This window comes from Oculina patagonica, unplaced genomic scaffold (assembly GCF_052425735.1).
Source record: "Oculina patagonica isolate OP01 unplaced genomic scaffold, crgOcupat unplaced156, whole genome shotgun sequence".
Lineage (NCBI taxonomy): Eukaryota > Metazoa > Cnidaria > Anthozoa > Scleractinia > Oculinidae > Oculina > Oculina patagonica.
In genome coordinates, this window is record NW_027557585.1 from 1 (window position 1) to 14,359 (window position 14,359).

General features: G+C 39.5%; 2 protein-coding genes across 2 annotated transcripts; both read right to left on the reverse strand.

Annotated features, from left to right (window-relative positions):
- Positions 1 to 1,868: 1,868 nt before the first annotated feature.
- On the reverse strand, positions 1,869 to 10,870 carry LOC144639964 (armadillo-like helical domain-containing protein 3). The gene is made up of 10 exons (XM_078499224.1): positions 10,812 to 10,870; positions 10,352 to 10,417; positions 10,062 to 10,131; positions 8,791 to 8,851; positions 7,663 to 7,834; positions 6,891 to 7,017; positions 4,745 to 4,820; positions 4,506 to 4,584; positions 4,208 to 4,324; positions 1,869 to 3,304 (listed from the first exon to the last, which is right to left on the reverse strand). Exons 2-10 carry the CDS (start codon positions 10,379 to 10,381, stop codon positions 3,212 to 3,214), a joined length of 825 nt encoding a protein of 274 aa, XP_078355350.1. The 5' UTR covers positions 10,382 to 10,417; positions 10,812 to 10,870; the 3' UTR covers positions 1,869 to 3,211.
- Positions 10,871 to 12,071: 1,201 nt separating this feature from the next.
- Positions 12,072 to 13,740, reverse strand: LOC144639963 (cryptochrome DASH-like). Its single transcript, XM_078499223.1, has one exon. It carries the CDS (start codon positions 13,738 to 13,740, stop codon positions 12,139 to 12,141), a length of 1,602 nt encoding a protein of 533 aa, XP_078355349.1. The 3' UTR covers positions 12,072 to 12,138.
- Between the last annotated feature and the right edge of the window lie 619 nt (positions 13,741 to 14,359).

Here is a 14,359-nt window from a genome sequence, read left to right on the forward strand (position 1 = left end):
GGGAAACTGGTATCCACAGATGGCCTCGATTTCATGCAAAACAAGATGGCGTCCCAAACTGGGCTCTAAAACATTATTTTGCTTGAGAAAAAGGGTTAAAAACGAGTGGCCAAAATTGTAATTTTGCCGAAAATGTCATGGAGAACATTAGAGGGTTATCATCCAAGGTAGCAGAGTTGTCTTCAGCCACTGAACGTCGTAAAAAGAGTGGAAATCGAGTAAGTTGATGCGTAGTTTCGTACGGAGTTCGTTCGTAGCTAAACCAGCGTGTTTTCCTGCAATTATACGTTGCACAAAACTACAATTGAATTGTTAGAATTACATGCATCGAGAGTGGGTATAATACGGATCAAAATTGTTTTATCAATTTTTGAATTTGTGATAAATCGTTGTTCCTAGAAACACTAGACGTTTTGACGGGGAAATCGTTGTACATTGAATGTTACATGCGTGTATAGTGGACTACTGTGTGAAGTATGTCTGTATTTTTAAGTACTTTGTGTAATTTTTAAATTACAAGAAGTTTAAAAACTTAAACTCGACCGTTATTTTATTCTTATCTACTTGATAATGAACTCAAGATGAGTTCGAAACGTCGTGGCTTATTTTCGCTTATTTTTATACTTAATTGTTAGTTATTTAAATATTTATTAAAGTTTTGTGTTAACATTTAGGTTTTTCTCAAAAAATTAAATATACGCCCTGTCCCGAATAAGCGGCCTGTCTCGAATAAGCGCTCTCCCCTGGCCACGAGCGCTAAATCGAATCATTACGGTAAAACCATTATCCAAGAGAGGGTGCATTATCTTACTTTTTGCGATAATTCAATTATAGGTATTCTTTTCCCTTGAACTCTAGCAATCCCTTCTGGTTTATATTTAACCAACAGTATCAGAAACTGAGTCCACATAGCACTGAATTGTGTAATTACAGAGTAAAATGTGATTGTTTAAATCGATTAGCCTGTCAAATTATGATATTTCTTAAATGAGGATTCATTAATAATTCGACTGTAAGCTTTATATAAACGTTTTTCAATACAAATTTGTATCCTTCCCTGTCGTGATCTCTCAGGCGCAAACTACATTTGCAACCTTCGGTAAGTGGACACCTCCCAGCAGCAGGTTTAATGGCAAAACTGATACAATACAGAACCTTTATATACTAAATCTTTTTCCGTATTAAACGGCTTGAGCAGACTTGAAGAAATCCCAAGGATGTGGCGATCGGCACCGGTTTTATTCGGACTAGGCTTCTTGGGTTAGGATTACGTTGCTCGCTACTGAGAGAAATTGGGAGACCATAGCGCATTGTACTCCTTTGGGAGAGGTGGCAATGTTTTCAGTTAAGGCCCAGTAATACGGGCAACATTTTTGTTCAACTTGTCTCGCAACATTGTTGCATTGCAAGTTGAACGAGTTGTTGCTCGCATTACTACCGCGCGCTCAACTTGTCTCGCAACAAATTTCGGTATTGCAAGTTGAAAAAAAATGTTGAAAAAAGTAGAAGTCGATTCTACTTTGTGCAACATGTTGCTGCAACTTGCAACACCAAAATTTGTTGCGAGACAAGTTGAGCGCGCGGTAGTAATGCGAGCAACAACTCGTTCAACTTGCAATGCAACAATGTTGCGAGACAAGTTGAACAAAAATGTTGCCCGTATTACCGGGCCTTTAACCTCTTCTTCCACGTGTTTCGTTGTATATCAGGTCGGTGACGTGGCATCCTAGGACAACAGCGTTACATAAACAATACAGAAAGCATTTGAGTCGTCGTTTCCGAATTTGTACACGTTAAAAAACTAATTCAGGTCCTTTACGACTGCATAGACAACCGCAGAAAAACAAAACAAAAGCACACACTACAAGGCACCAAATTGCATTTATTTTCTCCTTACGTGTACTATTCTTTTTCCTTAAAACATCTCTATCTTAATGACTATAATATACAGTGCATTTAACATTTATTCCTTGGCACAAGTACCTGAGCCCGGCGTTATTGTCTTACAACTAGGTTGCTAGCCAACGCGATGGCGTTTATGAAATCTATTTCCGATTGGAAGAAGAGAAACGGAAAGTTCTTCGGGCGCATTTCCGAGTATATACTAAACGGCCCTCTCAAGTCAAGGAAATTGAAAGGAAGTTAAATAACCCTTCAAACCCGTTGATTGAATATCATTTCTACCACAGCATGAAAACATGAATTTACGCATTTTTACCAATTGCGTAAAGATTCGTAAATATATGGCCATTTCTTTACGGACAGGTCTCGCGGCAGAGAACGCGTTAAGACTGCGTGAAGGATATTACATGTTCGTAAAAGATAAAGATTCAGATGGATATAATCCAAGCTAATTCACTACTTTACCTACGTACTCTTTACGCACTGTAGTTTTCAGTGCGTAAAGACGTTCTCTACGAAGTTGTAAAGAGGTTCGTATAGACACGTAAAGAGGATCTTAACGCTTTCTTTACGGCATCGTTACGGAATCGTAAATTTCAGATTTCATGCTGTGTACCAATAAAAGCTTAGGCTCGGACTCGAGAGAGCGCCGGAAATCCTACGTAATAAAAGCTGCAAATAAACCTAAACGTAGGCAATCGTATTGAGGAAGATAATTCGTTTTAAAAAAATAGTTACTGAGCTATGAGTTTAAAAAGACAGCTTCATGAAACGGTGATGCAGAGGACCTAGACAAGAACATATATAATTCCCAACTGCTGTAAATCTTAACAGTCTTTTTTCACCAAATTTTTCAAGAGGCTCAAAAATATACCATGTAGACCACAGGTCACCCATCACTTTTGCAACTCAGTACCACAGGTCTCCCAACAGTTCTGCAACTTAGTACTCTACAAATGACAGGAACCCATTACGGCAAGAATGAAAATGCATTACAACATTCAGTTTGCTTTGCCTCGGATTGCTTTAAGAAATAGCTATACATCATTATAGTTAGAGTTCTTACAGTTGTCTGCCATCAATTGAGTGTATACAAGTTCTTAACTTCCTCAAGAGGATGAGAGCGACACTCGAACGCTGAATTCACTGTTTCTTGTTTTGGGCTTGTATTTTGCCCTTTTACTATGACCATTTTTTCTTTTTCATTAACAAACCACCTCGCATCCACGAGTAACTTAAAAAAGTTGTCGTGAATGACTTGAAGAGTTCTGGGTATATTGAGCAGATGACTGATTTGCCATGAGTCCTTTCAGTGGATTGAAGCAAATTCTTGGAGCAAGCTGAACTGCTCTAGATTACTAACATGGATCGTTCTTCGGACATCGATCACAATCGAACGAACCTGTGGAAAATATAACACAAATCAATGACTGATGAAACGATACAGCTACGATGAAACGGAATGGAATATGGTTATGTGCATTGACATTACTAAACATAATCACTTAACCAAAAACGCCGTAAGTAGTTTACATTTTTTAGCTGAAGAAGGTTGCAGCACTAACCGAAACGTCCGAACATAGTTTTTAAAGCCAGTGTCACCCCCCTTTTTAATCCATTTTCAATATTTTGTTTTCTATATTAAAAAAAAACTAAAGCAGGAAACTCAACTACTTCCCACTAAGCGATTGTATTTATGTTTACCGCGAACTGCGAAAAAATGCTTTACACGTAAAAGCTAACAAAAGGGTACTCCGAAGCAAATTTGCCATTTTGAGCCGCAGAGACGGCAAAAAAAGAGGTAGATTTACGTTTATTTTGAGCTTACATGTAGTCATTACTAGCAATATTGAGCCTCACTATGGGTACCCATAGTCTTCGATTTCTTCGCAATATTTTTTGAAAATCTTCGGGTTTTTTAGCAGATCTTCGTTTTATCTTTCGTTTTTTCCGTGAAATGTGGTGAAATGCCAGAATTTAAAAATTACAGATATTTTCTGCAGTGTTTACGTGTTTTGACAGCTTAATAACGAAGTGTTCAATTTGATCACGCGAATTTTGGTCAATTTCAGATCTTCACTTCAATCTTGATATCACCGTGAGATCTCAATCGTTTTTTCCGCGGTGATCTTCGCGTCTTCGATTTCTTCGCAAATACCCATAGAAAGGCTAAATATTGTTGCAACGGTAAGATTCTTTCGATATTCTCATACATTTTTTATATTTCGCTTGTATGGGCCCCTGTGCTCTCTTGAGGAGCTGAAATAATGCCTGTATTTCTTTCAGGCTACAATTTAACACGTACCAGTTGAGTAAAGAAGGCCGCCTCCTTCGGCTTCTCCGAATATTTTTCGTAATGATCCAAGTTTTCTTGGAGTTTCAGGGTCAACGTGTCATAATTACTGCGAATCACACTCAATACCTGGAAAGATGAACAAACATAAATTAAATTGACTCCCAGGAGAAGCATTTTAAATTTTCTATTCCACAAACATTAGTGTCACGTGTCGCGTGCCATGCGTACTTTTTGGCGCCAAATGAGACGGTGTTTATATTCAAAACTGACTTTCTCAATTAAACAGTCGACAAGCCATGATACAAACCTGCTCGGAAGACAATGACGTCAGATGATTGACAGCTGCCCATGAATCAATTTTAGGCGTAAAATGGTTTATTATTGCTCTGTAAGGAAGAACATAGAGGGTTTAGAAGCTTAAATTCTGTAATTGAACTTGTGGCAAAAGTAACAAAAAAGTGTCAGCTTAAGTTGTTGGTTTTGGATTTGAATCTCGCTGCCTTGGAAAACAGCATTTCATCGTTCTATTTATATTCACAGTCTTACCTGACGTTCACTAAAGAGCTGGCCAGACGGGACGCAGGATCCTTCCAGTCGCCACCATTTGTTGAATGTCTTAACGCTGTTAACAACAAGTGAAAACTTTATTAAGAATCGTACGAAGGCACATAGTCTTCTCTTCGCCCGCTAAATTTGTCCTCATTCGACAGGAAAAACGTCATGATGACGTAGCTCTGCATAGATCCGTATGGTGTCTCTGATTGGTTGTTGTTCGGTTCTAAATTTCCGCGCGCAAGAAACAACCAATACGAGACACAGCAGGAGGACATTTTGTGGGCGCATGCGTGCAACCGCTGTACAAAGCCCGCGTGATCTTGGGAATAAAAATGGCGCGGAAGATTCAAACTTTGTTTTTTGTACTGTTTATCGTCACATAATTTAATATAGACGTAAATTTCGCTAAGAAAAAGTGTTTTGTGTGTGGCAAGGCTCTTATAAAGCAGATTTTCTGGCCTGCTTCGGGATCGTTGTTGAAAATAATGGGAAAATATGTGGGACAGGTAGGAAAGCCTTCACCGACAAAAATCAAACAGGCCGTAGAAAGAGGAAAACATTTATTCGTGTGCTGGAGTGTGATATATTTGGATCAAAACTTCACATCAAATCAATTGCTGTAATAAAAGCAGAGTGCGAGCAATATTATAGCTTGTCGAGAGATTTTTTGCCTAAAGGGACGGCCACCAAAGAAAAGGGTTTTCCCTGAGGGGAAAGACATGTTTGGGTGTTTTGCACATGATAATGCAGCTCACTGATGACTCTAAAGCAAGGCCAACTTGCCCTCGACTGGCAAACAGGGTTTCCTGGAACAAGAACTGCAGTTCTTTAAATCACATTTAGGCGACACAGAAGTAAAACAGCCGTTATAACAGAACGAACATCAATCTTAAAGAAACAAACGTTGAAATGAAAATTTGAAAATAACACTGTTTATAGTTAAAAATTATCTCTTAAGACATTTTATGCAGCAGTTATTAGAACGTTTCTGAAAAATATATATATCGCTTGTTCGTTTCATGCTATTTTTTGACTGCTGATCAAGGCTAGATTTTGATAAAGGAGCCAAAAATGTACTAATTAACATAGTAAATGTGTAAACAAATAGTCTACCAGCAAAGAATTACCATAACACTTTAAAATTAAGACCGATCTCAGTAATTCTTTTCTTGTTCAACGGAATAATTGTGGTACATCGAAATGTGAAGTTATTTTGACCAATGCTTAAGTTTAAGAAAATAATCACAAACGATAGTTTCTCTGTTAGAATAAACCAGCGAGAACGTACGTTAAAGAAAGCTAAAAATTACCACAATAGACCATTTTTTAACGCTACCTTTGCAGCATTAGACGATAGTTCAAGTACTTCATGCTCCATATATCATCGGTAGACGCTGGAGATCAAGGTTAGATTTTGAGATTTTTGCATCGTGAGAACGATGAAATTGCAGTTTTATGAAAAATCTGAACAAAATCATGACCACTCGCTCAAACCCGGGATACTTGATTATAACATCGTATAGTTAAAACTGCTGTTTTATATTTTAGTACTAAGTAGCCGTAGCGCTTTGTCCGTTTAGATCTCCCAGCTATTAAAAACATGGGCAAGGTATTCGGGTTCTCGATATTCGGTCGCCATTTTGTCCACGCGCAATGTTTAATACACATAGCCAAAGTCGATCAGATAAACGGCACGCCGACACCAATGTATGCTTCTTGTTGTCAGAAGATAAAGCAAGGACTCTTAGTATCGTATACAGCAAATAAAACTTAAAACACCTTTTATTTTGAGCTGAAAATTAGGCCATAAATTGTGAAAAATATGTAAACAATCGATAGTAGAACTTCTCTGTAGTGCGCACTAGCCCATATCGACGCATGCGCACGCAAAATGCCCTCCTGCTACGAGACACTACACGGGTTTTTGTAGAGCTACGTCAACCGCGGGGAATTTTTCGAGTTGAATCTCAGACTTCTCTTGAGCAAGAGGAGGGGGAGGGGGGACGAATTGAATGCCTGTTTACCCTGCTCTTGAACAACACACATTCTTTAAAAGCAGACTTATATCTAGCAAGCAACGTTTCATCAAACGAACAAAATACAATTTATCGGATCTTACACTTCGCGTGCGACTTACCCATTGAATAGAGGTTGTCGAAAATCTGATGAACTCGGATGATTTCGTAATAAAGTTCGTCGTAAGATGTGGGAGAAGGCAGAAATGTGTCTCCATACGTGATGAACAAATTGAAGATGTTAACCACCTAACCAAACAAACAAAAATAGAATGTTATTACGATTATGATTGAAAACGATATGTTATAATAAAGCTTTGCAAAACCTCTGCGCTTTCAAAATCTCCACTTTCGAGAGTATTTTGACAGTACATAACGGGAAAGGAAAACTACGACCCCTTTTAGCGTGAAACGGTGAGGTGGAATTGTCACTGACTACAAAACAGTTACTTTAACGCCCAAACAACCACCGCGAGGGAAGAAAGCAACCGAGCGAGGCCTGGGTGCATCTCTCTTTAAATCCCCATTGTTATTCTCGTCCCCAGAGCCACTTGTCCCTCTTGGCCGGCTGAGCCTGGGGCACGAGGAACAAGTGGCTCTGGGGTCAAATGATTTGATTGGCTAGATCTTTAACAAGGGTAAGTTAAATTAAGCAAATCAAATCAACCGTTTTAAAATCCCGTTGTTGTAAGGGTTTTTTACTACGGTTGATTTGATTGGCTAGTTTTAAATTCTCTTTGTAGCCAATCAAATCATGTGTTTCCAGAGCCACTTGTTCCTTGTGTCCCAGGCTCAGCCGGCTAAGAGGGACAAGCGGCTCTGCTCGACTTAATTTTCTGCGAGAAACGGCATATTATTAAAAACAAAATTTCAAAACCATTTCTTTCAACAAACCTGTGATGCCAAGGAGAAGATGTCACAAGTCTTTGTGAGCAGAGTTTCATTGGAGAGGAGGAACTTAAGAAAGTTCATAAGAGCAGCCCAAAAGTTCTTCCACGAGTACGACAGTCTTACACGACACCTCTTCTGGTAACACAGCATACGGTGCAGAATTCCAAATATTTTACTGAAAAATAAAACAAGAACCAAGTCTTATACAGAAGGGAATGTTATCCGCGCGACTGGACATAACATTTCAAAAGAAAGAACCGTTAAAATTTCAGGATTTCCCTGTAACCGTAGTTCGTTTCGGGCATGGCTCCGAAGATCGACGAACGTCGCCCGAGGTGTTCCGAAGACGCGAGAAGCTAAACGTTACGCTTTCGTACATTGCCTGTACATATTCAGAGACTTTCTAACGTTATCAGAATAGTTTGAATTGCAGGGTTAGTCAGAATAAAAAACTGAATTCAGTTATGCTTCCTTGTGCTATACATGTACTAGTTTAAATCCTCCTCTACGAGTAACCTTGTCACTGCCCTGATTTCTTGCGATACCAAGTCACTGACGTGATATCGCCAGATTTTTGGCGGAATTTGGGTACGGTAAGTACTGACCCTAACCGTATGTTTTTGGTACGCTTCGAACCCCGAATCACGGCTAGACCAAACTTGCCTGATATACCACCGAAGCGTACCAAAATGGTAAATGGCGTGTAATCGTTCAAGGCCACAGTCACTCGTGAATTAAAACGAAATCAAGCTCTCGATATGTAATCTGTTTCTACTGAATGCTAAAATTTGTTAGGGAAGTGGTCATAACAAGTGTACTCGACGAGGACCACCTTCTGTAGGGTTAGCGGGACTATGCAAGATACCACCTGTCTGACTAGCCAAATGGACAAATTTATTGGCCTTAAAATTTGAGTTGAGACTTTCATATTAGGTGTGCATGAAGCTTGCCTTGCTGCTGGTTTGAATCTTTTTCTTAGTTTCTACTCCTGATAGAGAGGGGGCTATACAAACAAGACACCATCTTTTAAGGTGGGGAAGGGGGGGGGGGAGAGACCACCTGTCTTTTTGCAGAGTGGTGGGTCCTGTCTGAGTACAGTAGTTTTGACAATTTCCCTTAAACTCTGTTTACCTGTATAAATCGGTTGGTAACGTTTTCATCATGTGAGTTACAATAAACTCCACCATAAGATCTGAAAAAGAGGCGTTTCACTTAGCTTAATTATAGCTATTACAAGTCATCTGTAGGTATTGTGCAGTTGGTGTTAGTCTCAAAGATGTCCGTCTAGGAGAGTTGATTTTATATCTTTGAAAGCTATTGACAATGCGAGCAACAAAAACTTCAAAAACTTTAAAACTTTAAAAACAGTTCCGTCACAGTCCCCTGTGACGTAGTGCCACATTTACCCCAAAGCTTTAGCATTATTAAAATTGTTTGCTCTATAAAAATTGCATATTCGGGTTTTTAACCATCAGCAAAAAAGGGCTTCTCATGTTCTGACACCTACTCTAAAGAAGAAAAACGTTTTGAGATTTGCTTACTAACAAGTTAGGGACGGTTCATTTTTTATGAGATAGGGGGGCTGGTGGGATTTGAGGGGGGGCCATCCCAAAAATATTGGCTTCAAAGGGGGGTCAGCCAAAAAAATATGGACTGTAAGGGGGGGTCACTAGAAATAATTTTACTTTTAAGTGTTGTAAAGAGGCTTTTGTAAGAGTAAAAAAGCTTGCCAGAATGCCCAAAATAACATTTCTGAGGTTCTGAAAATTCAAATTTTCCGGGGGAGCATACCCCCGGACCCCCCTACTTTGTTATGTACCAAACATCATTAACTTAACCCAACAGCTTATTGGTTACAAATGCAGACAACCCATACTAACAGATGGCATCCACAATAAACAGTTGAGGTAATGCCAGCTATTTGGGGTTGTGATTTTTGTACACTGATACATTCTTTAGTCACAAGGCTCGATATATTTTAATTTCACTTGAGTATTGTTTTTTTTTTTGGGGGGGGGGGGGTCACCGAAAAAATTTGGATTTCGAGGGGGGCCAGGTAAAAATTTTCGTTGAAAAAGGGGGGGCCATTATATATAACAGTGACTATCTATCAAATCCCACCAGCCCCCTACCCCATAAAAAATGAACGGTCCCTTATTACCAGTTATGCCATTTTTATCTGCGTGCGGCCCTAATAAGCAGAATCGCGCAGCCTGATGTTTAAAATGCCGTCCAAAATTTTACATCGCGAACGCTCGCTCGCGCATTTTAGTAGCCTCATTCATGTTTTTGTTCATCAGTGCACCTCGGCTTCGTCTCCACCTCATGAACAACACACCTGGTCAAGTTACAGAGGAAGCCTTAGAACATTTAATTTCGAGCTTCAACGGATTCGAACTTACCAAGTAACGCACAAGCGAGAGGTCTTGATGGAGTATTCTTTTCGATGACGGCGCCTCTGTGATACATTTGCTGAAATTCAACAGTTGAATAAAACACTCAGCAACCAAACCCTCTACTACTATTGGCCCCCACTATCTGGAGTTCTGCCATGTCCCAAAATAAACCCTGTTCCCTCTCACTATGTGTCTTAGTATGACATTTCATGCACTAAACACGACCACAATGCGCGTCAACTTTCTTAGCACAAGCCCTGCTGAAAGCCTGGGCTCAATAAGCTACTAGCACTTACCACTCTATGTAAGGGAACTGAGAAAGTCATGTTTGCATCATGAAGGAAAACATTGGCGTATTGATCCTGAAAAAAAAAGGAAAGTACGATAGCAGATTCAATTGAACGCGAAATGCAGCTTGCAAAAATAACATTGATCAAAAAGTACTCAAGACTTCTGGTTCTATAGAAATGTGACTTCATGAATTATGGAAGTGTGCTATTTGAACAAGTTCACGGCAAACGACAGTGACCAAGATTTTTTTCGGGCAAAGATGGCAACAGAATATATGCACGTCTATTGCACTCTAAACGCAAAAGTATTACACAAGGCAGTTTAAGGGTTCTCAGCCTTCTACCAGAATTCAATTCCTCTTTCACAAATAAAAGCAATTCTGAATACAAGCTTACATCAAGAAAGAAATGCGTCATAAATTCAGACCCGGTAGTCTGATCCAAAAAAGGTATCTCACTTTCTTACCTCAACAATACATGTTAAAATAATCAGACACAGCTTGGCATTGCTTATACCCTTGTCGTCTGAAATAAAAACACATTGCCATGTTAGCGACTTGAGCGAGCTTTCTCTCAACAAAGTAGCGCCTCTTTGCCCAGTCAGGCGCACAAGATCAGGCCCACAGTCTGATGTATGAAGACACAGTAAAAAATTTGGCAAAACCACGGCAGTATTCAAGACTCACTGCCAAAGGTGGCGATCTAACAAATATCGTGAATAAAGACCAGTAAATCCCGTCGGAACGATTACAACATGCACAAATAACGAAAAGAACTAACAGTAGTAGAAGAAGGTACAGAACCGGCCTCTTTTTAATCAATTTAAGATAGCGACAGGAGCCAAAAGTTCGAGAAATGCCTATAGTTCCTAGGGAGCGTTTTAAGAGGAGTACCGACGGGTGTTTGGGGTAAGCCTCATCATGAAAACGAGGTGAAATAAGTGACGACATCAGTCTGGGAGTGAGGCAGGAGATTGAAGAATGGAGGGAGGGGTGGGTTGGGTGCCGGGGGGTTTCACGTCATTGGACTGGATCGGTTCACAATTGTGTACGCGCGTTAGAAATGTTGCATTGTAGTACTCAATTCAGGAATGGTAAATAGAAGGAGCAGGATAAAAAGATATCTTGGTAACAACAACCATTTTATTTAACAGACCATAAAAATAGAATAGAATATTTTACAGCACGACTTAATAAATTAACTTGTGTAGTCAAAAAACTAAACGAGCTGAGTAGTACTTACAAATATGACAATATTTTGACTAGGTCACACGTGTTACACATTGAAGTAGTACTTACTGAGTAGTACTTACAAATATGACAATATTTTGACTAGGTCACACGTGTTACACATTGAAGAAAAATATACAGAAAATAAGATAGAAAAAGTTATTAGTATATATGCAAATAGAAATTTAAGATAAAAGAAGAAAAAAAGGAAATGGAAGAAATGAAAAAAACAAAACAAAGCAAAACACAACAGTTCTGGTTAGTGATCGAGCCAAAACAATTTTGTTTAAAAGACCAATCACAGCTAGTAGATCTCTGGTGCTGCCCAAAAGGATTGATACTCTGGGGATGAGATTGCTTGACTGCCAACAATAACAAAACACTATAACAACTAAAAACTATCCTTTTCAAATTCTTTGACAAGAATACCATAAAATGTGACTCTTGCAGAGTATTCATAAGGTTAGTGCAAATCCAGATCTTTGGACAAAACAAGAATACCAAAAATGTGACTCTTGCAGAGTATTCCAGTCAAGTTTAATTCTAATCCATGAACACCTTGTTCTAATATCTTTTCTTTGATGGACCTGCACCACTTGGTGACTTAAAATAGAAATCAATTCCTCTATGTTGTGTTCTTGGGTTTCTTCCTGTGCCCTTAACTTTCGATGTGTGCCGGCTCCATTCAGGTGGGCAAACTATTGGTCTGGGATAGCTTTGCCCCAAAGTTACACCAGCAAGTTTCAGTTCTGATGAAGACAACATCCAGGGGGTGTGAACCTTGGCTCCTTTCAGGCCAGCCAACTCTGGAACCCACAGCCTCACAAAATCACCATCTGGATCATAATCAAGGGCTTGTTTAACCATGTTGAACTTGCGGTTTTCACGAGGATCATTGCCGATGCCTGCCGAATAATTCCAGTTGCCATAGTTACTTGATACATCATGGTCTAGAAGAAGAGATTCAAACCACTCAGCTCCCATCCGCCAATCAATGCCAAGATCTTTCACTAAGAAGCTTGCCACATTCTGACGTCCACGATTGGACATCCAGCCGGTATGCAGTAGCTCTTTCATGTTAGCATCTACAAATGGAACCCCAGTCTGTCCATATCGCCACTGGTCAAATGCTGGCATGTCTTTCTTCCACGGCAACCCTGTTTTCTTCATAATTCCAGACAGGTAAAAGATGGAGTCACCATACTTCAAGCTGACAAACTTGAAGTAATCACGCCACAGAAGCTCAAAGATTACCCAATACGTCGACTGATTAGCTGTGCACTCCGTTTCGTACCTTTTAATGCAATCAAACACTTCGCGAGGGGAGAGAGCTCCCACAGCCAGCCACGGGCTGAGTTTTGTTGAGTAGTCTGATCCAATAAGCCCATTGCGTGTCTCCTTGTACTTAGCAACAAGATCTGTGTCCCAGAGGTAATGTTTTAACCTATCAAGAGCGGCTGTTTCTCCTCCAGAAAAAGGAAAAGCTGTTTTAGCATCAGTTGTTTCCACTGAATGATCATTCACAAGTTCTATCAAAGTTGGAATTCTGCCAATGAGGTCATTTGTTACAAACGCAGGCGGTGGTTTTAGAATATCTGGAACTGGAATCAGCGGCCGCACTCTGCATTTTGCCTCAACATTTTTCCGGAACCCTGTGTATGTGTCAGGCAAAGAATGTACCGAGGAAAATGGCAAATCTTCCAAATGATACAGCGTCAATCCCCAGAAGGACTTCACAGCGATATTTTTGGTTTTACACAACGCCAACAGCTCAGCTTCCACATCTGTTTCTTCTTTAGTGATTTCTCTCTGGTACACAAGTGTAATGTGTCCTTCATTTGTCTGGCGGCATAAGCAAATGACTTCTGAAACTGCCTGTTTTGCTGTCTGCTCACTGCGCACAACCAGGTCACTCCCATGTTTCCTTAATGATTCTCTTAAGTCAGACACACTTTCAAGAATGAATTTGGCTCTGTGTGCTGCTGTCTTTGCAAATTTATAGTGCCATGTCAATGCACTGGGACCAATAATGTTCTTATCAAAGCAAAATAACGGAATCACAAAATCTCCATTCTGCTGAGCCCAGTGCAAGCACTCGTTGTCATGAACACGAAGGTCATTTCGCATAAGGTAGATCACAACAGATTTGCCCCCTCTGGTCTCCATGGTAACAACTGTCTGCAATGAGAAGATTCAATCAAATCAGCAAAGCACTACCTTAATTACAGTTAACATGACACTTCTAGTTTTAATAACATGGCACTTTCATTTGTAATTTTATTTTGAGCAGTATCAGATCCTTAATTTCTGGATTTATCAACAAAAAGCTCTTTACAATCCTACTTGTTCCCTATAAAAATCCTATTTACATAATTTCCCATTATTTGTGAATGAACTGGAACGTTGCCTGTGACTTATAATCTGTTCAAGGCTATTTAAATGTGTTTAATAGTGTTTCTAAAAGACCTTGTGCTAGGACGTTTTAAAGTATAACTTGTATAATTCTTAACTGCAAACAGCAAACTTTAGTTTTCAGCAGGGTTTTAAATGGTCACCACATTTTCATCTGTAACACTTTGAAACCTAGATGTCATCTTGACACAAAAGGAAATGTTGCTATAGCAACCTCAAAATTTTGCATATGAAATTATAAATCGACGCTGAAATTCTGTGCCAAAATTAAGGATATTATATAAAGTAAAGTTATCTTAACTTAAATTTGCTACCAACTGCAAAGTGTTATGCAATAATCTTTCGTGTAAAACAACAACAGTTCACCACCAGA

Coding starts and splice junctions, on each gene's coding strand:
- LOC144639964 (XM_078499224.1), bottom strand. CDS start 10,381: ATGACTTTCTCAGTTCCCTTACATAGAGTG. Junction 8,852..10,061: donor TCTCGCTTGTGCGTTACTTG/GTAAGTTCGAAT, acceptor CCTCTTTTTCAG/ATCTTATGGTGGAGTTTATT. Junction 4,325..4,505: donor CGTCATTGTCTTCCGAGCAG/GTTTGTATCATG, acceptor TCATCTTTCCAG/GTATTGAGTGTGATTCGCAG.
- LOC144639963 (XM_078499223.1), bottom strand. CDS start 13,740: ATGGAGACCAGAGGGGGCAAATCTGTTGTGATCTACCTTATGCGAAAT.